Source organism: Apteryx rowi, unplaced genomic scaffold (genome assembly GCF_003343035.1).
Source record: "Apteryx rowi isolate R43461 unplaced genomic scaffold, aptRow1 scaffold_69, whole genome shotgun sequence".
Lineage (NCBI taxonomy): Eukaryota > Metazoa > Chordata > Aves > Apterygiformes > Apterygidae > Apteryx > Apteryx rowi.
The window spans coordinates 1430692-1456707 of NW_020450971.1; the positions used below are offsets into that span (position 1 = coordinate 1430692).

The 26016-nt window shown below is 43.3% G+C and overlaps 1 protein-coding gene across 3 annotated transcripts in view; it reads left to right on the top strand.

Annotated features, from left to right (window-relative positions):
* LOC112975765 (pre-mRNA 3'-end-processing factor FIP1-like) overlaps window positions 1-26016 on the top strand; it is a 28227-nt gene continuing 2211 nt past the window's right edge. Inside the window, exons 1-15 of one of the 3 annotated variants that reach the window (XM_026086262.1) lie at window positions 1-18; window positions 109-148; window positions 3086-3170; window positions 4525-4631; window positions 5715-5773; window positions 6826-6936; window positions 9620-9750; window positions 10603-10727; window positions 12880-12985; window positions 14441-14639; window positions 16694-16720; window positions 19214-19271; window positions 20094-20149; window positions 21664-21862; window positions 24039-24197. In XM_026086262.1, coding sequence (XP_025942047.1) covers window positions 3159-3170; window positions 4525-4631; window positions 5715-5773; window positions 6826-6936; window positions 9620-9750; window positions 10603-10727; window positions 12880-12985; window positions 14441-14639; window positions 16694-16720; window positions 19214-19271; window positions 20094-20149; window positions 21664-21862; window positions 24039-24197 — 1349 coding nt within the window. In that variant the 5' untranslated portion in view covers window positions 1-18; window positions 109-148; window positions 3086-3158. Of the gene's footprint in view, window positions 19-108; window positions 149-3085; window positions 3171-4524; window positions 4632-5714; window positions 5774-6825; window positions 6960-8212; window positions 8443-9619; window positions 9751-10602; window positions 10728-12879; window positions 12986-14440; window positions 14640-16693; window positions 16721-19213; window positions 19272-20093; window positions 20150-21663; window positions 21863-24038; window positions 24198-26016 lie in introns of those variants that run through there. The other 2 variants (XM_026086264.1, XM_026086263.1) reach the window with 2 other exon arrangements.

Sequence of the window (26016 nt, forward strand, 5' to 3'; positions counted from 1 at the left end):
ATGCGCTGTCGTGGATAGGTATTTCCCAAGCTGTGATGCTCTTTGTGCTGTACGTTTGGCCTATTTCACTTGAATGACTTTCTCTTTTCGTTATTATCATTTTTGCAGATGACACCACTGGTAAGCAAGAAGATGGACCAATTTCTGGGTGAGTCCAGAGCCTGTTTATTCATTTTAACAATATACACGGGAGAGAAGATCATGCTGTGTTAAGCGTAGTTCTGTGACTGCTTTAGCCCAAAGCTCTTGCCAAAACCAGCAGCTCATCCCTTTCCCACCTGGTCATGCCCAGCTGCCCTGCTTGGGCTCGTGCAGCATTTGTGCTTTTGGGTAGTGAACTGGATCAATGAACTCACTGGAGTTAAAACTAACTTTTCCCCCCTGTTGATTAGTTTTAGATTAGACCAATTTCCTGGTTTATTTTCTTGGGACAAAGAAAGGTGGTTGAGGGTTAGACTGTGTGCTCACCTGTGGTTGGTAAAACAGTGGCTCCTACTTTAAGCTTGAAAAGCTTAAAAACCTTGAGCTTGAGATAAGCCATTGACCTGATCGGTTCTATAAAGTATGTGGTTTGGATGAGACTTTCAAATAAAAGCTCTGGAGATAACTTAATGATCAGTATCGCTTTCTGTAAATGGAAAGAACTGTCTGCTTTTCTTGGTCAGAATTTTCCTGTTTGTGGGGGTATCTTTTGTGTCAGGAGAGTTTTTTCTCTGCAAAGATGTTGTCTGTGAACAATTTTTGAACAGTCTGATTTTCAAAAGACTTGATGTTCACTTGATTTCTGTGTGCTCAGCACTTTCAGAAGTTCAGCGTAATGTTCACTGTCTTCCAAGGTCATTGCGAGTCCAGTGTCTGCGGAATTTCTGTTACGGATATTATCCTAATTCTGTTGTATCATGTGCTTGGGGAACATGAATCCACAAAAACAAATTTTAGATTTTTTGCGTGTTTACCTACAAATGTCAATTGAGCTTTGTGAGAAGGAACATCTGTTAGCTTAGATGGAAATTTACTGCTAGCTTGCTTAAATCTATTGTTYCTTGTCACTTTCTTCTGAATATAATTTTACTTTCCAAGCAGAATTAAAGATCTGAATTTCCAACAACTGTCTCCAATAACTGTAAAATGTTTGAAGGCAAAGTATTATTCTTGGTCACGCTAGCTCTTTTCTTTTTTTTTTTTTTTGATCTTTGTACCACAACGAGAATGTTCCTAAATTAAGAACAGTGGTATGTTCTAAGAAAATGACTCTTTTGTTTGCTACTTTAACTGTTGCATCTCTGCACATCTCTTTGCTTATCTAGGGTATTGTGTCTATTGATGAATCAGAAATCAGTGTAGTGTAGGATACAGCGTCCGTTAACATTCCTTAGCTTAACAGATGCGTTAAATACCAGCAGTCTGTGAAGGATGCAGTTATATTAGCGCAAGGGGTTATGTTAGTATTCCAGGGATGTTAGCTAGCTGAGACTTTTTTTGCACGCAGATGATGGCTATGGTCCTCTCAGATTGTTCATTCCCTGGAAGCAAACAGGTTAGGGAATGACTGTTACTTAGCAAATGTATACATGAACGCCAATTCATAAATTTTAATGCACACCCACAGATACTTCATGTGACTTGAAGCTGAAGGTAATACTTGTCACTCTTCCTTAACTCAGTCATCTTGGATTCTAAGGAAATTCTGGGGTTGAGGTCGATGCTATGAGTTGCTTTGATCTGGCAAATGAAACGCGAAAGGCCTTGGAACCATCTGTGAAATTTTCTCTAGTGGTACATCTCTTCATCCTTACATAACGACTTATGTCACATCTGATCTTTCCTGAGACGCCTCTGCTAATTTTATAATTAAAAGCGTCTTCAACTGTCACCTTAGGAACCTGGCAAAAATGGGACCTATGCTTCCTTGGTCAGCTGCTGAACCTTCATTCCTTCTTCTCTTTCCTCTTGGTTTTGTTACTGAAGTTCTTTGTATATGGGACTGGGCTTTTCTAATGTGGGAGCTTCATTGACTGCTCAAATTGTTTGTTTATTTGTTCTTTTTTATGCGCAGTGACTGCTTTCCGAGTTGTGTTACTGTGATCTTTGTCCTACTTGTTTGGTGTCTCCTGTCCTGCAGCCTCTGAAATGGCTTTAGTCTGACCAGTGTTTGGATTCTGTTAGGTGTTACGTAGGTTTCTTCCCTTTGAAAATAATCCTGTGTATGTTTRCTACCAGATATGGGGTTTTAAATTAGTGACAAACTTTCTCCAAGTACTGGTGGTAGAATTGGGTTTCCTCAGCCTAGACTATTAGAATCTTCTCCTCTGAAAAGCTAGAATTATTTTGAAGTTCTAATAGGTTTTACCTCTGACATTAGAGAAAAAAAATCTCTGTTTGTATTTCAGTTTTGTAACACTCAGCACAGTCTTTTCTAGTATGTCAGTTTGACTTTTTTGCTTCCTTAATGCATACAAGAATGCTAACATTTGTACCAGCTCTTTAACTGGAAGTAAATCTGAAAACAGCCAATGCTGCATTAGCATTAATTTGTACTGAATGAGAAAATTGGGTGGGTAATTATCTGTCTTCTCTTCTCTGCTGAGTAGTTAAAATTCAAAGCAAGTGTTTTTGCATAAAGGCTAAAATCACTTTTTCCCTAATTTCTACTGGACAGATGTCYTTATTTCTTCCAAAATACTTGTATAATTGTCAGCAGCCTGAAGGACAGATGAAGTTTTGCTTATGCAGTGAGCAGTTAGTCATGGTCTCCTTCCTGTCGGTTGTGATTGCGCTGAACCCAAACTGGAAGCTATTATACTTGCCACTTGCATATTAACGGTTGACTGATGTTTGGCTAGGCAGCCTTGCTGTCTGTCTGGCACTCTTTGGAAACACTAAAYTGACTCTTTCCGACAAAAGCAAAGCCAAGCAAGAATGATTAATTTTTTGTCATATAGTTGAGCTAACTGCCAGCAGAATAAACACACTACGTGAATAAAGCCATTGTATGAAAGTCACCTGGGCAAATGCTTTAGAAATGTTTGTCGGTAGACCTCTAGGTCAGGCTTGTCCACTTATTTCTATCTGCTACATTTACTAGACATGCAGAATCTTCTCATCCTTTGCAAGATGCTCCTCAGGAGAACCGGCCTGCCAGCAGCGAAGACCGAGAGATGTCACAACACGTATGTGTTCCACTGTAAATGGTAGACAGCTATTTATGCGTGTGAAAATATTTGTGGATAAAAAAGTCTTAGTATAAAGATGCTGGTAATGCCAAATATGTTACATTTGTACTGTAGGAGTGTCTTGATGGTCAATTCCCAATGCGATGTACAACAACAGGCTTCTCTGCTCAGCCTCTCTTGTGTAGGGAGTGCAGTAGTGGTCCCGGATCTAAGTATAGTTCAAAAGTACCACTTATGCCCACTGAAGAAGTCAGATGAAGACTTCTGATGCTGCAGTCTGTTGACAGGATGAGCAAAACATGTTGCTGCTTCCAGCTCAGTATTTACTTAGTATGACTACCAAGGGGTCGGGAAAATATGGGAAACACTGGGATAGAAAGCCCGCAGTGTTAGGATTGCTGGGGATCTAGTTCCAATTCACCCTCAGGCCTCTTAAATGTGATCTGTTGGCCCACCGCTGCTGAAAGGGTAGGGGGAGGTTTTCTTCCCCACTCCCTCCAGTCTTTTTTCCTGGATTTATTTTCCACCACTGTGGTGTTTTAAGAGAACTCACAGAGAGATCCGACAAGCCCGTGTGCCATGGAAAAGGAGGAAGGATCAGGAACACCTTCCTCATGCCCTTTTTTTAGTGGCGAGGTGTTAATTCAGCTCACACATCTTATGAAACTGCGCTGCTGGATATCTAGAAGACTTCCTTTGTTTTGTGCCCCAGCAGTAAAGGTATATTTTTGATCACAGTACGGTGCTGTGCTGGAGTCAACAGCTGCAAAGTTCTCACTTAAGGTTAAGTGACTTGGGGACTGAACGTGCTAAATAAGCCAGGCAGAGCTCCTCAGCAGCTTCCTATTGCAAAGGTTGCAGTGAGAGAGAATATTTGCTCCAAGGTCCTTACGGGAAGGTTGGTGAATGTGTTTGGGCAATTGTATCTGTGATTATATACTTTGAGCRTGGACCTCTGAAGCAGATATCTTAGGAAAGCCCCAGCCACTTCAAAGAGAGTAGGAGAGAGGAACTGGGGGATGTGATGCAGTTCTTTGAACTGAGATAAACCTTCTCCACCTTGAGAAATCTTATCCTGGTTCTGAACTAAGGTTAATTCTTCAAAGGACATAGCACTTTCTTCCTGGGCAGCTGCCCATTTGTGTGGAAGGCTGGTTACTTTCCTGGTTTTAGCCTTTAGAGGCAACTCTTTGCACAGCCTTGGAGTGAAGTAGAAAGTGATGTCTTTATATCAGAATCATTCTTTCTAAAGCCCTTCCTCATACAAGCTTTTTAAGATTTGAGTTACTATCCAGGGGAATTTCTCAGTTATAAGTATTAATGAACACCTGTGTGTTTTCATTATTGCTAGGCTCTTCCAAGTGGCGAAGATGATGAGGAAGACAGCGATAGCGACAGTGATGATGATGACGTGAAAGTTACTATTGGCAATATTAAAACAGGAGCACCATCGTATATGTATGTATTGCTGATTATGGTGACCGTTTCTGTTCTGAAATAACTCTCTAGCACTTTGATTGGTTTGAAAGTGAGGAAGAGAGCTGATCTGTCTCCTGGGAGATGGTAGAGTCTAATGTYTAGAACACAGGACTGGGATTAGAAGCTCGTGGGCTTCCCTGTCCTGGCATTGCTTGTTGGAGAATCCATCTGTTTAAAAAAAAAAAAAAGTATAATTCATAGGTCTGCTGTTGGAAAATTAACTATTGCCAAAACACTTGATCAGGCAAAATCAAAGGCGGGAAGTTGCATTTAACTCATCTTTGAAAACTTCAGGAATCAAAATCGGTAGTGGTAAGAATTTACGTAAGTGCTGAAGTTGCTGAGATCTTCAGCCATTCATGCTTCAGAAATAGCAAGGCTGAGTTTGCAAACCAGGAAATTATGTCACTGATTTGCATTGAATAAAAATAAGACAGTATTTTTACTTGCTGTTAGCAACCTTCCTCTTAAGGAAATGACTTACATGTCCTTTGCAGCATATTCTAATTTTCCACTTCACAGATAATTTCCTTCTCTTTTTGTAGAGGTGGTTTCAGTTTGATGGATTATTCTGAAAAGCAATGCTCCATCCAGCCTGTCACCAGCTCACTAGATTCTGCAAACATCCTGTGTGGAATTTGCTGCTTCCACCTTTTGCTCCTCATTCTGTGATATACGTGCAGCTGTAATTTCCATGGTGTTCAGCTTCRTGTAAATACTTAGTTATAAGTGTGTTCCTGGGCAGAATGATAACTACCATTCCTTGAAATACTTTTTTCTTCTTCATCAAGACAATCCTCCTGCATTCTGTTGTTGGTTGATATGTATTTATGTGTTTGCTGGGTTTCCATAAGGTTAGAGAAAGTTATGTGGTAGTTGAATCTCACTTTTAAGGTGTTGAAGATTTAATATTAAAAACTGCAAAGAAGTATCAATAAACCCAAGTGAACCTTAGTTCACTTCATCTTCTGAAGGGTGTTGAGGCTTGAATATGTTTTGCATGAAAGACTCAAACCAAGTAATTTGTCAAAATACCAATGCAGCGATTCTTTTTCCATATAGGGGAACTCCTATGAATCTAAACTTAAAAACGGGTAGAGGCTATGGAGCATCTGCTTCAGGTATTGCTGTTACTTTCATCCTTCACATTTTGGAATATTTCTCTTCTCTGGCACTGACAGCTGGAGCAGTTGCAACCCTTGTTTCTTATTTGGAGGAACATGAAATAAGTACAACTTATTTAAAGTAGGAATAGTCAGTGCCTTTTCTAAAGAGAAACAGTCTTTCTGGGACAGTCTGGTGGCCCAAAGTGCCATGGAGTGATGGCTGGTTGATTACTGATCACTGAACAAGCTGACTATAATTCTATTTTAAACTGGAAAAAATTGCATTGATTATTACTCCTATGGTCAAAATACAAAATATTTCTAAACTATACAGTTGCACTGGAGCCAAACATTCGAAGTTGCCTAGAGAAGAAATTTCACTCTATGGTCAATATACTGAGCTACTTGCCGGTTAAACAGACTCTGGCCTTGAGCATTAGCTATGCGCATTCCCGCAGACAAGCTTTACCTCCTCGTTCAGTTTAATTTATACCGTGTGTTGGGACTTAGATTCCAGCCTACCTCGTATTTGAGACTGTCCCTTTACAGTCTTCATATTCTTCCTCCCGTTTCTCCCCTTATGTAAATGCTTCTCTTCTGATTGAGAACAGGCACAAATTTCCCGTAGAGATTCTGTGCCCCGCAGGTTTTTGTTGACTCCAGTTATTACATGGTTCACTTAAGAATGATCCTGAAGCAGCCTGTTGTTATAAGTAAATATATGTGTCTTTGGAGGAAAAAAATACAAATTTTGCCTGGGAAAGAAGTTTTTTCTTTGGGGTAAATTTTACGCATGCTCTTGTAATTTGCTCCATTTGTCTGTAGTAGCAATCTGTATTGAATTTGCCTCTCTGCTGTTCAGCTACAGGTGCTGCACACTCTTGCCATCTATTTATAAAGCAACAAGAGTGTTTTTTATTAAAAACTTGATTGTGGTTACCTACATGCTGTAAAGCCAGTATTGAATTCAGAGTAGAGATTTATTTTTAACCGGAATAATTTGCTCAGCAAATCAGTGGATTAAAGGCATTGCATTAAAAGTAGTAACAGTTTCTCTCTCTCCAAAGCCAAGTTGCAGCCCAAAGGTATTGATTTAGATGCCGCAGGGAATATAAATGGATTGCCTGTTATAGAAGTGGATTTAGATTCATTTGAAGACAAACCATGGAGGAAACCAGGTGGGGCCTCACAGTTTCTTGTGGTAAATATTTTCTGCAGTTTTAGCTGTTTCTTTTTCATTATGCTTGTAATTTCTGTCCACTTATTGCTGCTAGGGAAGGGGAAAGTCTGAACAATTCTATTTGCTCAGCGTCTGATATCCATCAAGACAGTTAGTGACTTTTACTCATTAAGCCATACCTCTACATAAAATTGGGCTGCATTTACTCTATTAATTTAACTTCCCTAAAGAAAAAAGCCTTTTAAAAATATTTCATTAATTCCCTAGTTCCAGAAAATGTTGTGCTTGTATCAATGTGATCACATTTGCTCGTCTTGAAGTCAATTGAGCAAGAGCAAGATTTGACGGTGATGAGACGTGGTCTCCTCTTCGTGTCCAGCAGCTTGCTTATTGTATTCATCATGGCCACACTCATGGTCATCCCTGTGCAGCCTTCTTACCTGGGCCCTGGGGATGTCCACACTTCTGCAGGAAAGTACCCTCACTGCAGAGGGCAGTGATGGTGGGAATTAGCACAGGGCTGCACATCGTGATGGGAAAGCCGCCTTTTGCTATTGCGTCCTCCTGCCCCAGACAGCTGAATAGCAGGAAGGAAAATGCTAGCTAGTGTGACAAAAAAGGCTGTAATTTTTCTTCTAAAGAGGCAACGTTGCCTAATTCTTTTCCAGATCCTGCCCCTTGGTGCCTGAGTAAATAATTTTGCTGTCCCATTTTATTTCTTGTAGACCTTATTATCTAGACTGCTCGGCTGTCCAAATAGTACTTTGCACAGCAGGTTTTAATATGTACATGGTCTCTTTTGTCTTTCTCATTTGTATTCGGGAGATTTCTACTGCAAAGCAGCTCTTGTATGACAGCTGTAAGATGCTACAAGTAATCTTGTGGGGGTTTTTTTATCTGAATTTGATACGAAAGCAAACAATGGAACCAAAGAGATCAAAATTTTTGCTGTGCCACTCTCGTGAAATGTGTTATGACAAAATGTTAACTGAAGCATAACATCCACTTGCCTCTCCCCAGGTATAGTTCTTCTCCCCACCGGTCCTGTACTTTACCTATCTTTTAGAAATATTATGTTAAGTAAGTAGTGCTTTTGTAAGTTTGCCCATGGTGCATATTTGATATCTCTTGCACACCTGAAATAGAGGGCATCAGAGTACATGACAGTGCAAATAACTGCGTTGATTTGTCATGCTATCAAACTAGCACTGAGCACTCTGTGATGAGTAGAAGTTAGTAGAGACACAATAGAAAATGTAGCCTTTCTTCTGCAGGGGATTTCCCATTGGTTTTGAAGTGAGAAAGAGGGGGCTAGGAAGAAAAGAAGTTAGAAGGAAAACAATGAAGTGAAGTTCAGAGATAGAAGCATGGAAATCATTGTGGTCATGCTGACATCCCTGGACCAAAACGGATCCAGCTAGCCTTAAAACAGTGTTGACTTGAAGTATGAATAGAGGGAAGATGTCTGCAGAGGTGTGGCCCGTAAGTTTATATTAGATGGCAAGTAAGTAGCTTCTTACTCAACAGCCTTTCAGGTTTACATCCTGTGTGGTTAATTGGTCAGCAAGGTGGTACCTCTTAAGTGAGGGAGAGGAAGAAGAAATATGGCATAGAAGCACTGACAGAGGGCTGAAACATAGACTGATAAAACAGATACGTAAGTGTCATGCAGCTGAGTGTGTTGGTGAAATTTGCCTATTTGGGTGGTCCAACAGGAAGAGCAGCCTACCTAGAAGATAAACTTAAACCTTGCTGCATAGATCCAAGCTTAGCATGGCCAAACAGTGTTTTGCTTAGCCCTTGTGTATCAGCTTCTTGTTTTAGAATTGGTCTGGCTAGGAATAGCTTTGTGAGGGGAATGCTTGAGGGACATCTCAGCAGGGCTAGGAGATGCTTTATAATGCTTTCTGTTGTGAGATATGCCTTACGGAGCTGAAGCTGTGTTTGTCCTTCTGCATCTATGTTTTCTTGTCAAGCAGTTTGTGGCCACTTCTCTTCCTGAGCAGTGTTCATGCTGAAATGGCACGTTTCACAGGATACTAAATGTCAGAGTAAGCTAACAATCTTGGAAGACTATAGTTAGGATCACGACTGAACTGGAATTGCTTGTGTAGTCTGAATCGTATCAGTAGAAGGCTTCTGCTTTAGTCCTGTTTCACCCAATGGGTGAGTCCCAGAATCTCTGCTCAAAACAGCAAAGGCAACGACAGTCAGGAGCAAAACGCGTTGGCAGAGGAAGGTTGTGTGGCACCATCCCATCTTTGCGGTGGTAGCTGCAACCATCGTTCCTGTGCTTTCCCCAGCTCTCAACTCATTCATAAAATTGCGAGAGACCACTCTGGAAAACCCAGGTGGTGAATAACTGGTTGCAAGCATCTCTTAATAGCCTGCATATTGTGTGTCCCAAACAGACCCACCACTGTTCAGGCTGTAGTCCTGCTCCCACCCAGAGATGCAGCCATCTCTGGGATGGCACGCGGCAGCTTTCTGATAGAACGAAGTGGGGAGTAAACTGTGCTCTCTACAAGAGCGGGTTTTTTGKTTTTTTGTTTGTTTTTTGGGGGGAGGGGGAGGGGAGTGGTGTTTGTTTTTCTCCTAACTCTTCCTTTAAGCACTTACAGGACAGTTGGAGAGTGCAAGCCTGCCAGAATCCCCTTGTTAACTTGTACTACCTTTGTTAGGTGCTGACCTTTCTGATTACTTTAATTATGGATTCAATGAAGAAACGTGGAAAGCTTATTGTGAAAAACAGCGACGGCTTCAGCTTGGACTGGACCCTGCTCCTCCAATCAGCACTGAAAATAAGATCACAGTAGGTGATGTCACTCCTGCATATGGCTGCAGTATAACTGGGGCTTGTTTCTGTGGTCACAGAAGTGAGAGTATAAGAACAGAAGCTAGCTTAAAACCTAACTTTGCAGTATGCCTTCCATTGATGAGAAATACAAAAATATATCTTTAAAAAACTAAGTGTCTCTGCTAGAAGTCTTTCCTCACCCTGTGGAAAGAAGAGCTCCAGTTATCTGCCAAGTTTGAACTGCTGGAGTAGCAAGACTTGAGTGAATTTCCTGTTGACTCCCTGCACTTCAAGGCTACCTGCCTTCAGGAGTGTCTGGTTTGGAGATCCTGTGGATATGAAAGAGAGGTGTAGAATTGCTGGAACTTTGTTTTCAAGGTTGATCTGTAGGTCTGCTCAAAGTCTGAGGGGAGCTGTGCATCCGTGGCTGTTTGGTTGTTGCTGTTGACTGCTACAGTTGTGTGACTGCTTTTTGTGAGTGTTTGGTGACTGCCTTGGCCACCACCCTTTGCAGAAGTTCATCAGGTGGCCAGCAGCTGTTAAACTCTGTTTCAAACAACAAGCCAAGAGCAAGTGCCACTATTTCCACTTTTGACTTAAGAACTATGTAAGATGGGACATTAGCTTATTAGACTTCTGGGCTTCTAAGGGGAAACAGCATGGACAGCAGGCCAAGGCTGGAAAAGCCAACTAGTTTACAAAAACATGTGCCTGCCTGACTGAAGAATAGGTTGCTTGTTTGCAAGAACCCTGAGATTGTTCTTCAGTGGAGCGCTTATCCTCTGCTGATACCTGCTTATCATCTCTGCTGCTCCATTCAGTTGAAAGGGAAAGCATTAAACCTGTATTACATGTTGTATTCCTTAGGTTCAGCAAGGAAGGACAGGAAATGCTGAAAAAGAGGTGGAAAACAACATCATCAAAACAGAATTCAAAACAGACTTCTTGGCTCTGGTGGGAGGGCGCATGAAGGCTGGACCTCCTCCTAATAGGTAAGAGATGATCCAAACAAAAAAAAGCCTGAGTAATATTGTGTTCTTCATAGGGGGAGCTGGGATCCACCTGGACCATATCTGAGTCTCTTCAAGCCTGAAAGAGAAGCAGCTTATAAACTGTACTGGAGGCTACTTTCATCACTTGTTAACTATCAGCTCCTTCAGCAGTGCTCTGCTGAGGGTTGTGCAACCCCAGCTGCTCRTTTACCTGTCCTCGGTGGTGTCACCAATATAGCGTTGGATAGGGAGGGAAACCTGTACCCCAGCTGGGTACTCATCTCTGGGCGATAATGAAACAAGGAACATCCCTCTGCTTTGAGGGTGCACCTTGCTGGCTGCTTGTGCTTACTTGGCTCTTCTTACTCCCACGATGTTAATCTTTACCTTTAAGTGGAACTGGATTACACATTTGGCAGCTGATGAGAGGAGCTATTGGTTTCTGAACCTGTGTGTTACACCGCTAGGTGCATATGAATTAGTTATTTCCTCCAACAAGAGGATCCAGAAGGCTGGGCAAAGTAAAACGATTGAGTCATTTTGTTTGGCAGCTTCTGCTGGGAAATTCACTTCGCTGACATTATGAATCTGATGGATTTTATCAAAAGCTTCAGAAAAACAAAGCCACGTGACACCGGAACAGCCAGAAGTTTGGGGTCTGGGTGTTTCTGTTGTCTTATTTTGTTCACATTCCATCTTTTTCATACCTGTCTTGCAGAAACCAATCTTTCGTCCCAATTTTCCCCTTTCGAAATAGAGCTTTGTCCAAAGGAGAACCAACTATAAGCCTCACGTATAAGCTTAAAAATTATACTTAGTCCATTTGTATTAAAGCACTTTGCTGGCATTTCTGTCCCTCTTCATAGTGCCATCAGACTGGTCAGTTTTGTTTCCAGTTGTCATGCATCTCTCCTGAGATTTTCAAAACTCTGCGTCAGTACAAAGCAAGCTGATCCTATTTTAGCTATACAGCATTTTTGTCCGTTTTAACTTGCAGTCTGGTTTTGAAAGTACTGACAAAAGATTCTGTTCCTGCAGCAGAGCTTTCTGTTCAGGACCAGATGTTTTCTGTCAGGACCAGGAAGAGAGTCCTCATAAACCACATCATAAAAATTATGGGATTAGAGATTAGATTTATGTTTTGCTTAATGTGAGAGCTGATTTTAGTAAGAAAACTCTTGCCAGCTAGCCAGCATTTTTGTATGTATAAATTTCTCGCTGAAATAGAAAGGTCTGCTGTCTAACTGGCAAAGTGCTGACCTTTCTCTGCCATCGTTAACTGCAGGAAAACATGTTAAGGCCATATTTACACGAATCAGTTGTTACATGAATATAGGATGAGTGATTCTTAAACCTCAGTTGCCGGAGTTTCTCTCTCTCATAAAGCCTTTACTTGTGATGACCTTAMAACCAGCCAGCTCCTATAAAAATGCTCTTGCCCTAAGTGTGACCTGGATACGGAGATGAAAGAACATGGTGAAGTGCAGGTTCTCTGGCTGATTTCTGCTAGTGCAGCAGAGAGCACTGTTTTCTGGTTGCATGAATATACCTTTTGTTTAAAGGATCTAGTTTTGATTTCATTGAAGATAGCGGCAAAGCTTACTAACTTTAATAGGGGGAAAAAAAGGCAGACCCCAGGCAGATGGGATAGAAAATGTCAGACAATCTGATCCATGTACAACATGAGTGGTATTAGCAACACTTGGAAGGTTGGACAGAAAGGAATGAAAATCTGGGCTGGTAACACCAAAGGCTTTTCCTGATAAATACTCTCCACTTTCATTGAGTGCGATTCTGCAACTGTTATTCTAATCTGGAGAATGAATAAGGGGTTTAAGCTCTGAACTGGAGTGTGTGACCTGTATTATTACTGCAGTACATGATTCCTCTTTGGATCATGTTCCTAGATGTTCAGAGAGACCTAACTTGCCCCTGCAGGCAGAGCTCAAATTGCTCAAACGTGGAAAAAAGACTTCTCATTCATCTCTTGTCCAGCCTGACTGCTGTCTGGAGAGATTTGTCTTGGATGGAAAAGAATGTCCGTGGCCTTTTTTCTTTACATCTGCCAGTGTGAGAGAGAGCTCTGTCTGGTAATGGGGAAAACTGTTCCTTCTGTTTTTGAGCCTAAAAAGATGAATCTACTTTGTACTAGGAAGCTGGGCGGGACAATTGATGTGATCGGTGGCCAGGCAGGCACAATTAGGAGGGTAGAAGGAAGACGACGTGATAAACATGCCTCTGAGGAAAACCCCATTCAGGTAAAAGTTTTGAACAATCTTGACAAATTTTTGATTTTACTGCACTTTTAGTGAATCCTGAGCAAATGTCTGCGCRTTCCTGATCTCCTGGGTCACTGTCTCCTTCTGCAAAGCAGTAGACATGGTGTATCATCCCTGTTGGGGTGTATGCATGTGCCATTCCCTTCTGCCGATTGAAATAACTTCTGCGTTGTAAGCTTTACCTTACTAGGAGGTAGAGATTCATCCTTTCAAGTACTAGCCTTGCTATTTGAATGGTAAGGTCCAAGTTACTCTTGTCATCAGCGCTCCCTAAGTATTCCTCAGGGTGCTGGGGGGTTCCTGTGTGCATTGTTCCCTTCCCATATACTACCTGGCTGCTGTTTGGCTGGAATCTCCAGTTCTGCAGTGGACGACTTCTAGCTGGGGCTTACATTTCTTTTATTTCAAAGTAACATATAGACTAAGCATCATCAGACACTGCCCACACTGCAGAGTTGGGGCAGGCCTGTGTTACTGCATAGCGTCCCTTAAAAAAATAAAAACCTGTGGTTTAAAACTGAACCCAGTTCTGATCTTCCATGTCCAGTGTATGTCCCTAATGTTCTGGTAGGCTTCTCAGCAGGAAGGTGCTAGGCATGTTCCCAGGACTTTCTGCCAAGAATTTGTCTGTCCTAACCACCTTCCTCCTACCAGCCACCCTCCACTGCCCACAAAACCCCCCAATATGGAACCTTTTCCCTGCCTACACACAATTCCTGTTTTTGTTATTTATATTTTAGTGGCTAATTTTCCAGCTATTTGCCAATAGTGGCCTAAGAGTTTGCTAAGAGAAAGAATTTGCTGAGAAATGGTTGTTGTTCTTCCCAYTTAGCAAGCGCTGACGTTTGCATTTCCAAGTCATTCTAGAATCTCTGCGTATTGATCATTTCTTCAGCAATAGTGTGTGTGTGACCTATTCCGTCCGACAAATGCGAATCCAGCCTTATTCTGTTAGCTGGTGTACATGTGCACAATCTAGAGCAGGATTTGACATCTTGTTGCCCTTGTGAAAGGACAAAATGGATGTATTAAAAATAGGAAGAGCTACARTGTCACTCTCAAATACGGCTGCTCCTAATTTGGAGCCTGTACCATTGGCAACTCCCATTAGGTGCTGAATTCAGCCCCTTGACAGTGGAACAAAAGGTGTTCGCAACACTGAGATGTGCAGCTGTCCTGCACAGTTGAGTCCAGTCTTGCTGCTGTTCTGATTAAGAGAAGATACCTGTTCTAAGGGTACTTCTTGCTTCAGTCAACCTTCCTTCCTCCCAAAAGGATGTTATCCCCTGGGTCTAACATGACTGTTCTTTCCAGTAACACTGTGCTGCCTGTTTTGGTTCTGTACTCCCTTTATGCCAGCACAGTGAGGTTCCAGCTGCAGGAGTGAAGAGATTAACATGCTGTCTTTTCTTTCCTCTGCCTCTGTCTTCTAAGGTCCTTGGAGATCATGGAAGTAAGCCACAACCCCCACAGCAGCCCCAGCAACCATCGCAGCCCCAACAGCCACCTCAGCAACAGCCATTTGCACCACCAGCAGGTCCGCCGCCTCCCCCTCTCGCTGGTCCACCTCCACCACACTTTCTCCACCCTCCTCCACCAGTTACTTCTGTCCCACCTCCCCTGCATCCTCCAGGTATGTGTTCACACAGTAGTATATGGCAGTCTCAAACATCTGCACTCTCCTGAGGCTGTGAGTTAGAACATCCCAGGCATGGAGCAAATCAAAGGTTTAATCAGTAGATGCTATGGGGCAGTCAAGCAATCACATAACAGGTCCTTTCACTTGGCTAATCTCTGTTCATTATCTCCATTAGCCTTTTTACAATTTGCTCTTGTATACTTAAATAATAGCGGCTGTTCCTTGAAAAACCTCTAGGTTGTGTTTCCATGGGTGCTACCGATCAATTTGCTTTATTGATAAAGAAATGGATTCCAGTTCATCTGTGGAGGAAGCTAAGAACATAGGAATTGCTATCTTTTATCAGACCAGCAGGCTGTTTAGTTCAGGATCCTGACTGGCTATGACTGATGCCAAATGCTGCAAGGGTCATTCACGACAGGTGATACAGATTTGTATCTTCCTGTGTTTGTTTCTAGGTATTTTATTGTGCCTGCTGCTACTGTCGGATGCTTCTTACTGCTCATAGAAGTGTCTTATAAGCAGACATTACAGTGGTGCTTCATTTTAAAAGCAAAATATAAATAATGTAAATGAGGTCTCTGGACCACTGGATGTTGTCCACAGCTTTAGCAAGTTTTTGTGCTCTTACCAATAACCAGACGGGTTTGTATTGTGCTAAGTGCACTTGGTGCTTGTGGAGATACTCTCAAGTCCTGTATCTGCCAGAATGCCCTTTACCCCTGTAGTTACACATTGGGTGGTGAGACCTGATGAGATAGCTTGGGTAAAACTAATTTTCATCTATTTTTTTCCTAATTTGTTGTCTTGAGCAGCATGTTACAGTTTACTGTCTCTTCTGTACATATAATCAGTCTATTTCTGCAAAGTTTCTTAATGCAACTACAACATGAAGGCCAGTTGGCCGCTTTCTCTAGGCACCAGGCAGGAGAGAGCTATACTAGTGGAAAGAATAAAGCATTTTGATGCAGCTGAGAAGCCCAGCTGTGCTTACTCATTCAGAGTATTTTCCTCTCAGTTGCCTAAGGGACATAAGTCATTTCTGTTGACTCTTTTCAGTGCAATTTTACAGACATACTGGCCATGGCCTAAAACACATTTTTYTGTCTTCGCTTCCTAATAAGTCTTTGCATCTTGTGATCCAACATGAGTCACGTCTGTGCCCCTGTTGTTTCTGGCATGAGTAGTGCATCAAGGTGGAAGTGAAGGCCGTGCTTTGGGCTTTCCCTGGTCCCATATGCAGTAGTGAGTCTCCTGAGAAGTCACCAGGAGCGCATCATGCAATCACTTCCACATTCTGCTCCACAGGCAGAAGAATAAAAAAAATATGGTCAAGGCTTTTAATCTGAGGGGGATTATTACTGCAGTACTCACTGGTGGACTGTGGTGACTCCTCTTACTGCCTTCCATTGTCAAATTCAAGAGAAGTGGATATATTGTCCATTTGTTCTTTTGGTTGTTCACTAGCATGTCTGATCCACTATGTAAGTATGATTATTAAAAATGTTGAAAAACATGTTTAAAAAAGCAAGCAAAAAGACAGACTGGATATCATTCCTGCTGCCCACCAGAACTTTCTGCACGTCCAGCCAAAGTAGTTGATTTCGGTCTTTTAACAGAAACTCTTACAGGGAATGTGCCAGGGACAGAAAGTAATTGCCCCGAAAGGGGTGACCTGCTTTGGGCGCTTCAGTGTGCCTCAGCATCTCGATGTGCCCCTCTAACCGCAGCAGTTTCTCCTCCCTGCCTTTCCAGTTGTTCTCAAGGCCAAATCAGCCATTTGTGTGTTAACACTAGGGAAAAGGAGTCCTCCAGTGTAGGAGGGCAACAGCATTTAAAATTATAATATGAAGGTAAACAGGTCATTATTTGGGAAAATGATAGCCTTTAGACCAGTTACTGCTTAATAGCACCATTTTTCCTGCTGATCTATTTGCTGAAATGTGTGAAACATTCACAAGGATGCTTTCTGCTTTAGCTTGAGGTACATAGATGACATGGTTGTCCTGTTGTCCTCACTAGTTCTGTTTGCTTGTTTATTTCCATAGGTCTGCCGCCACCCGGACCTATTCCAGGTAGGTGCTAACTTGGTTTCAACAGCAGTGATTCTGAACACCCAGATAGCCCTATCTGAGCATTTGGATTAAATAGCATGCAATAGGATGACTCTAAAACCCATGTTAGAATGCAGTTAAACTAAGGCTAATAAACTCCAATGCCGTGTTGAATTGCTCTAGCCACTTATCGTTTATTCTGGACCTAAATAATAATCTGTAGGGCTTCTTAAGTCCATCTTGTTTTCTCTGAAGAGCAATCCAGAAAGCGAAAAGAACTTCAGATGGCAAAGGCCCTTTGGTTAAATTTGGAATGGTTTGTTTCTTGTTGTTATGGCTTCTTGCATAGCAAAAGTTTTTAAGTGACAAATCAGTGCTTTGGAGCACGAGACTCCAAATGCAGTTTCTATCCGAAGCCTTTGCTCCCTGGTGTGCAGTAGAGCTGGTGAATGCTAATACAGAAATGTAACAACCAATCTTGTGGATATAGCTAATTCAAGGCCACTATACAACTGAATTTCTCTAGATTTATCTTTCTTTTCTTCTTATTATTCTTTTTTCTACTAGAATTTTTGCCTAATCCAGCGGAAAAGGAATTTAGCTATTTTTGTAGCAGACCATATGGTCCAATAGCTGTGACCAAGTGACAGACATCTGGGAATCCAAGGCTGGTGGCCACTGTGTACTTGCAGCCAGGCCACTGCCTCGGTATTATATTGTACATTTGATTCACATACTTGCAAAAGGTCTGCATCCAAAGCACTTTGGACTTCATGCGCTTGTCCTTGCTGTGTGTCAGACATGTACCTGCTGCACAGCTTTTGTGCTTGTGCTCGTGCTCTGCTCAGAGCTTGATAAATGGAAGTACAAAAAACTTATACTAGCTGGGCCATCCCTCAGACCAAGAAAATTGCAGTTTGTTGTAATGTMACTTTTTATGCTCTTCTCCATGCACAGTAATATTGCAGAGCTGGTTCTCTGTATTGTACTGAAAGAAACCTGCTCATATTTAACTTGGATTTAGAAAAATTATATCTGTAGTGCAAATGCAGATCCTGGCCTTGATTCTAGAGATTGCAGCACCCACTTGCTAGTCTGAGTGCATTCAGATTAAAGTTGTTTGGGAGGAACAAGGCGGAAGAAATGAATGACCAGGCTGTTCCAAAGAGCTTCCACTTTAGGTAATTGCGTTGAAAAAGGAGATGAGGGCGAATACCTGCTAATTATGATAATGATGATGATCCACCACCATTAGAGTAAAGTGCTAATAACAGTAGCACTTTGAAGTGCTTGCCGTTGGTGAGCAAGTTGGATGGAAATGCTCTAGGCATTGTATTTTGTTGAAAGATCTTTCACAAAAAGAGGGAAGTATCTAAGGGTGAGATATATCCCCAACTTGTCTGCAGCATAGTTCTCCACTAGCTGAGCTAGTCACTTCAGGCTACTTCTGTTGGCAGTGAGGGGCTTCTAGGGAGGGGCTCTCCTCACCCATTTTGGATACTGTTAGAGGTGGTGAATTAATTGTCTCTAGGTTTCATCGACTCCACTGTCTGAAAGTCCCTTGACTCTAAAAGGAGCCTGGAGCTGCTTGCTCTAATGTGTATATCTGAAGTTAATCAGGTGACTCCTATCCTTGGTATCAGAACAGTTTGTTCCTTTTTTTTTGTTTAATGATAAACAGAGGAGTCTTTATGCAAAGTCAAGCCAATGGTTGATTATTCTGTTCTTGCTGTCGTTGGTAACCACCTATAACGGTTGCTTATAGTTATGGATAGAAGTTTAAGAAGTGCCTTTAGGAGCAGTCAGCACATCCTTCCTCACTTTCAGATTGGTTGAGGTTGAGGACTTAGGCTTCCAAGTGCTTATGTCACCTCTAGAAGTGGCCTTCATATACTTCTATTTAATTCTGCTTTCTGAAGATATTGTCTTTTGCTTCTATAAATAAACTATTAATGTGTTTGAAATTGGCCCCCTTTTTAAAGCATCAGACAGCTGTGGGGACCTTTTCGACATCTCTCTCTGCTTCACTGTTGCTATGTCTTCTCATGATTTTTAAGCGTATACATGCTCAGAAGACTGGCTTTCTGTAATTAAAAAAAAAAAGACTTCTATCTATATTACTTTGTCTCTCATGAAACGTGTTACTCATTTTAATCAATGGAGCAATAAAACCTTCACCATACTTGCAACCTATCTGCTCCCAAGAGTCGCACTTTTCTGTTCTCCACAGGACTGTAAGGATTTAATATTTATTCCTTAATTAATCTTATGTTGATGATGAATCAGCCAGAAGGCTTAGGTAGTTCTTTTTTTTAGTAGTCCTATAGAACTAGCGCAGCTATAGAGTTTTAATTTTGGTAGGAGGTATGACCTTGAAGGAAAATTTTTCCATTTCAACCAGGGCCTTGTTTAGAGTAGAAGGGTGCTTTAACTGCTTAATTTTAATCAGAACAAAGTCTTGTTCCCTCTTGTAAAGCTGTGAGACCTCTTCTGATGACTTATGCTTCTGTCTAGGGTTGTTCCCGCCTCCTCTGGCRCCACCACCAGCTCTCCTCATTCCAACGTTGGATGGGTAAGAAGTTCCCTCTATGTTACAGAATATGTTTGCAACTTTGGTTTTTGCACTTTGGTGTAGCTGGAGAGTGGAATGGCCTCATTTGGGTGGGAGGCATTAGCACACAAACTGGTATCCGGTGTGTCTCTCATCACTTGAAGTGCACCAGTGGTAGGAGCTGGGTTGCTCTGTGGTCAGTGCCTTGAGCAACATGTGAGTCCACAGCACCTGGGGAGAGCCATCGGTGCAACTCTTCTGTAATGAGGAACGCTGGAGGTTAAGCTTAGGATAGTGCTAGTAATTCTGGTGCTAGCGCCAGTAGTCTGGTCTGGGATTTGAGGGACGGAACAAAGTCCACAGGGAATCCTCTCTGCACGGTACTGGTCTTTTACAGTAGTTAGCCTTGACTTTTCATTTTCCTGGCATAGGAGGGAGTCAATAAAATCTAGGAAATCTAGTCTCCTTGGGTCCAGTGCAGAGTAGTTGATAGCTTGTTTTGTTTTCCAAACGTTTTCTGTAAAGGAATCTCCAAGCACTTTGCAACCACTGATCATTTCCCAGGAAGCTTTCTACCCCTGATTTACAGAAAGGAGGGACAAAGCAGGATGAGCAATTGAGTTAGAGCAGTTTCAGAAGCTGTGACAAAGCGGCTGTGCCTGCGTTCCTGATATTTTGCAATACGAGGTGAAACAGATTCACTTAAACCATAGGTTTTCCAGGGGAATGTTCTGCAGGGCTTCAGAAAAAAATCATGTAAACTTGCAGTGCAGACGTACCTGCAAGCAGTTCAACTAAGAGGTCGCTCGTGTTAGTAACTTGTATCCTTTGCTCTCTCCAAAGCCAGCCAGCCAGCTACAATAACAGGCAGCCTCCTCCATTTGGCTACAACTCTGCAGGTGAGCTCTTAAGACAAAGAACAGTCAAACTGCTTGTATCTCTTCTCTTTGGTTCTTGGTGGCTTAGGTTTTTCTTAGATTGATTGAAATCATGCTTACTTTGACTTTATGGCCTTGCATGTGCCCCAGACTATCCCAATCACTAGAAACATGCTGAGTCTGACTACGCCATAAGGTGTTTGGAAAGCTGTTACCCTTTCCGCAGCAATGGTGAAGGCAATTTTGTAGTTGAGTGCTTAGCATCAGTTCATTGCTCTCAACGCAGATACCAGCAGCAGAGAAGGCTCCGTGTGCCTGACAGCAACATGCTCTTCTGCTTGCTTACACACAGGCTTGTTCATGCTCTCTTCCTTCCCCTCGCTCCCCCCACCCTTCAGGGACAATCATAGCCCTCAGCTTCATGTCTCCTCCGTGAGCTTTTGAATGCCTTCCTCCCCCACTTTATCATCTTCCTTGCCTACAGGCACATGCAGGCACCCTGCCTACACACACTTGCAGGCATCTGTCTCCTTTTGTTTTGTAATGGAAGAGGCAGTGCCAGAATTTCAGCAGACTTCCTTCCCTGTCGCAACCCTGCCAGCAATGCCAATGTCCTGTCCCCCTTCCTTAGTGACCAGCTGTCCTTGGAGCGGCACCTCCTCCCTTCACCAAGCAGGCAGAATCACAGGCAGCAAGCACTCCACCATCTCCTCTGTGGGAGGTGGTTTGGGGAGCGGGCAGTGCAAGGGCATCCTGAGATACAGCAGCCTCAAGTGCTGTCATGTGCACAGCTTTTCAGCAGCTGGTACTGCTTTGGGCCATGACCTTGCTGGCCTGGTCCAGCTGAGCAGGCCTGCAGGTCAGCATCTGGATGGGGACATGCTGATGGCTCTGAGCTCAGCAGGTGGTACCCTTGGCCCTAGGTACCTGCTGAGAAGTGGGACCTTCTGGGAGTTGCCAAGAACCTAAGACTAATTAAACTTGCTGGACTTGGCAGCAGTAGAGGGATGCCCCACCATTGTAGGCACCGTTGCCCACTGAGCTAGGATGCCTAGGAGGGGCTGGCTGGAACTTTTCTCAGTGGAGACCTCATTGTGTGCCCTGTACAGAGAACAAGAACTGGGGGAGTGTGTAGCCCCTACATTAATGAGCTGTGTTAGGGGTTGGTCTGATTTGTGGCGACATCTGCAAGTATCTGGTCTTGTTTGTCATCACTAGGGAAAAGGTATTCACATGTTCTTAGCATACAGGGGAAGGAAAAAGGAAGATGTGAAGGCAGGAAGGAACTGGGCCACTGCTGTCTCCAAGAGAAGGGTATCACTTTTGGATTCAGCTGTACCACCTACTTTGGTAACTGCCATCCAAGAGCATGTTAGTCTAAACCTGCTTAGCTGGTGGGCTCTCAAATGGCTGCTGGTGTGGCCAAGTTGGAAGCTACAGGCAAGGGATATCCAGATGGTGTGTGTGGAGAGAGGGGGATGGAGAGGATGCTCCTAATGCTTCAGACAAACAAGGATTCTGCTCTCTCACTGCAGATTCAGGTTTCATCAGCTACCCACCCATCTCCACGTCCCACACGCCCTGGGTGACGACGGTGGACAAAGGCACGAGCAGTTCCAGCAGCAGCCATTGGGAGTACTCAGGCTCGAGGCGTGAGAGGGAAAGGGAGCGTGAGCGGGAAAGGGAAAGGGAGAGAGACAGAGACCGCACTCCGACCACTAGTGAATACAACAAGTGAGTGCTGTGTTTCACCAGGCTTCTGCTCACACTTACCCAGGAGGGAGCTCTGGCCTTGCCCTGGAGCGCAAGATGATGTTTGGTCTGGGGATGGGATTGTATCAGTTTAATTTTCTGAACTATCTGGAGAAGAGAGAGTTTGGATCCATAACAGGAGGACAAAACTAGGAGCCAATGTCTCTGGCTGATTTCCTGTATCTGTTGTCACTTTGTTGTTTAATCCAGAAGAACCAGTTATGCTTGCTCTCCCACCTGTAACATGAGGCCAGTGAATGAAATAGCCCCTCTCTGTTCACTAGGTACTTCACTGCTCGGTGTGAAACATTGGATATAGAAGCTGCTGCTTGTCTTCTAAATGCAACTGTCAGATCAAAGGGAAAACCACCCATGCTTTGCTCAGCTCTCCTGTAGAGACTTTCAGGGTAATGAGTGCCGTTCAGCAGGAGTCAACCATGAAATGTAAATCCTTAACAAGGCCAGGCATTTCTGAGCAGAGTGCTGGAAACGGCCACCTTGGTGGGAAGTGACACGATCTCGGGCGACAGCAGTGCTGGGAGTGCTCAGGGAAGGAGACACTTAGCCTCCTAATGTTGATTTAGAGAGCTAAAGAGAAGGCTAGAGTGCAAGGGCTCTTTCTAAGCTGTTGCTTTGTGTGCTCTGCGCTGGGGTGCTCGTGATGTTTCTGTCGCAGGCAGCGTCAGTGTTTTGCAGGCTTCAGGCTCGGAAATGCCAGTAGTCATTTAAAACACGATCAGAATGTGCATTCCTGGCGGAGGGGTGCTGCCTACCCTGGGAACCTCCAGGCTCTGGKGTGAGCAAACAGGGCAACGTTTTCCTAACAAGCTTTTTTTGTTTGTTTTCTGTTTGATGTTGTGGGCACTGTAGGAGGAAAGGGGAGGAATAGAGCTGAACGCAAACTTGGTGTAGTTTGAAGAGCTCAGACTCCCACAGTTCCCAAGTGGGTTTATGCTGCAGCCAAATCCTGTGATCAGCACTTCTGGGCACACTGTTAGCATTTCTGGGTGCTTTAGAGAAAATTGGTCCCTAAGATCATACTCAACAAGCAGGGCAGGTAGCCGTGCTCAGTGGAGTCCTTTGGAGCACTCCCAGGTGATTAATATTGGAGATAGACTTGTCTGGCTTGTTTCCATTAGTCTTAGAACAGAGTTTCAGGCTTGCTTTCGCTAGGAGTCTGAACATTGTTTCCCACAGTGGGATTTTTGAACCTTTTAGATGACAGCATTCAACATGTGAATGGGGAAGAGGGACCATAGAGCAAGGAGAGAAAGGGAGTGCAGGATGTATCTGAATTTGGGGTACATCGTGCCCACTCTTGTATGTAGGTGGAATGAGGTGTCTTGGGCAGACGGGTATAGGCAAAAAGACCATCTTAGCTGTGTTCACAATTGCAAAGTATGCAGTTTGGGTTTCTAAACTTACAGGTAAGAAAATAGTCTCTTGACCTGTAATGTCTTTGTGTGAATTAGACTATCTGGGGAAGATAATGTTGTAAGGTAAAATCCAGCCCAAGGAGATGCAGAATAAGAGGAGGAACGTGTTTCTGTTGTTCTTGAACAAGGGTGGCTGGATGTCTTTGACGTATTCCAGAAGGAMTGTGAGGGCAAAAGCCCTGAAACACTGACCATGTGCCTGCTGCCGAGGTATTTCCTTTGCAAATACATCCAAAGAGCAAAGCTTGTAAATGTTCTGCTTTGAGAAGCCAGGAGAAAGCTGTGTTCAGGTGTTCCGTTGTTTGGGCTTATGGGCTGTGTACTAGGCAAGTGGAGAAAGTATTACACTGTGGTCAGAAATTAGGATTGGGTTGCTGCTTGGGATGGATAAGAAGCAGCAGCTTATTAGTAGGGGTGTTTTCAGGAGAGCGTCATGAATATCTGCCTGTTGGTAGAGGAGAGTTCAGATTCATAAACTTGTTGGTTCTAAGCTGCAACTGGCAAACAATCCTGAATTTCTGGATGTTTGAGAAGGCTTTTGTCTCCTTTAGAGCTGTCTGGTTATGCTGGTGGAGAATAATTCCAGGCTCAAATGAACAGCACCTTTAAATATTTCCCCAAGAAGTGACATACTTTGAGGGTGGGGTTCTGCAGCCCTCTCCTGACTTTCATGTCCATGAATGGCCTGTTTGCCTGCCTCACTTCTCCTTTCTCTTCCGAAGCGATGATGAACGATACCGCTACTACAGCCGAGAGCGCAGCTATGACTTTGAGCGTGACTACCGCCGGAGTCGAGATCGCAGCAGGGAGCGAGAGGATCGTCACCGAGAGCGCAGGCACAGAGACAAAGAGGAGAGCAGCAAGCATAAGTCTTCAAGGCGGTAAGAGCTGTGCAGGGTTGAACTGGTCTGTTAATGGGAATGCACCTTAGCTGCAGAGAAGCAGCTTGAAGTTCTTAGAGTGAACTGGAGCCCTAGGTCACTTTGGCGTCCTGTGACGTGCTAATGTCCTGAGACAAGAAGTCTGGGCAGAGAAAGCAGTCTCGGACATGTACCTGCAGGAGGCAGGGCTGTCTGCAGTAGGGAGAGGATTCCTTGTGGTTTATACATTCTCAGGCAGCTAGCAGGATGTCAAATCATTGCCAACAAAACTGCAGCCATGATTCCCAAAGGAGAGATTGCCCTGAACATCACATCTGTACAGCACAGGTCCCAGTGTAAGGAAAATGCATGCAAAGGAAAATGCAAAAACATAACAGAAGCATCAGCTCTCAGTCCTAAGTGTTCTTGTGCAGAAAAGAAAAGCTTTCCTAAGCCTCAAATCTGAAATTCCCTCTTGGAGCAGGAGGCTGTGTAAGGAACTGGCTGAACACCGCATGATCAGAGCTCTCTGTCCTGTGCTTCTGCCAGTGATGTTGATGATTTGGACCAAGGTGGAGCACTTTTGGAGCAGAGCAGGGTGTCCCTGATTAACAGCTTTTCTGGAGAAAATGTATGATTTGCTACAGATGATCTTCCAGAAGATGATCCTTTCTAGCAATGTAAAAAGTCTGGTCTCCAATTTGAGGCAGTGCTCAGTTGCTGTGTCAGTTTACATCCTGATAATGACTTGAGCAGACTTGCTCTTTTTTTTTTTTGGTGCTGCAGCTTACTACTTTTATAAGAAATTCGTGTCAGCTGTGCAGGTAATTGGCCTTATTTTGAATTTGGTATCAAAAAAACTCCTACACAGTGACTGGAGGTAAAAGGCTGTCCTCATCTTTTGGGAGATGCTTTGAGTAAGTTCTCAAGAAAGGACTGATTGCTGAAGAGCAGGAAACAAAGTGGTGGAAAGGAAGGCCAGGAGCACAATCAAAGTTAAATACAAAACAAATAGAACCTGAGATGATACCAGTCTAACGGGCTGATAATTTTAAGGGTTATTTCTCAGCTTTCTGTACTTAGAATTGAAATCTGCTGTTACCTGGCTGCATGAACAAGGTGGAATTCACCAAATGCCAGAATCTCTGAGAGCTTAGTTAGGAAAAYGGGCTGCTGCACTAGGTGGAAGTGAGGTGAAGATCAAAGCGTTTTGCTGTAGTTTCCAGTTTACTCCAAGTTGAACAGTCTGAAGGAAATCACTGACGCTTGTTTAAATATTAAAGGACGGTTGCATTGTTCAAGCCTAAACCACTGCTGCGTTGTTGTCCACAAGGTGGCTGAAGATGTGTTGGCGAGCGGCAGCAGTCATTTTTTTTTCTTTTTCTTTTTTAAATTGACTATGAAACCATTTATTAAACAGGTCAGAAAACTACTCAAAGCCTGGAGGTTTTCAGCCAGGGCTTCAGTGGTTCAGCAAGTTAGATGTCTCTGCTACTAAACTGCTAAACTGGTATCCCAGCTGCAGTAAGAATGTGTCTCTGCACCTGAGTGTGTTCCCACTCTTGGAGCTATGTGTCTATACTGTGTGACCACACACCTTTCTGTGATAAATTTAGTGTGATTTTTCCTGTCTTCTGTTCTAGTTCTGCCATCTTCACACCATGGTCAGCTCTAGGGAGCTCACTTGGTTTTAAACCTGCAGGGAGAAATAATTGCATATTTGATGAATAGCAGAAAATCTCCTCCCATGAGGTCCTGAGAACCAGAATGGGCAAAACCAGAGCTCACCCGTTCCCAGTTTACCTGATGGAGATGAAAGCCCAGATGCTGACCTCGGTGT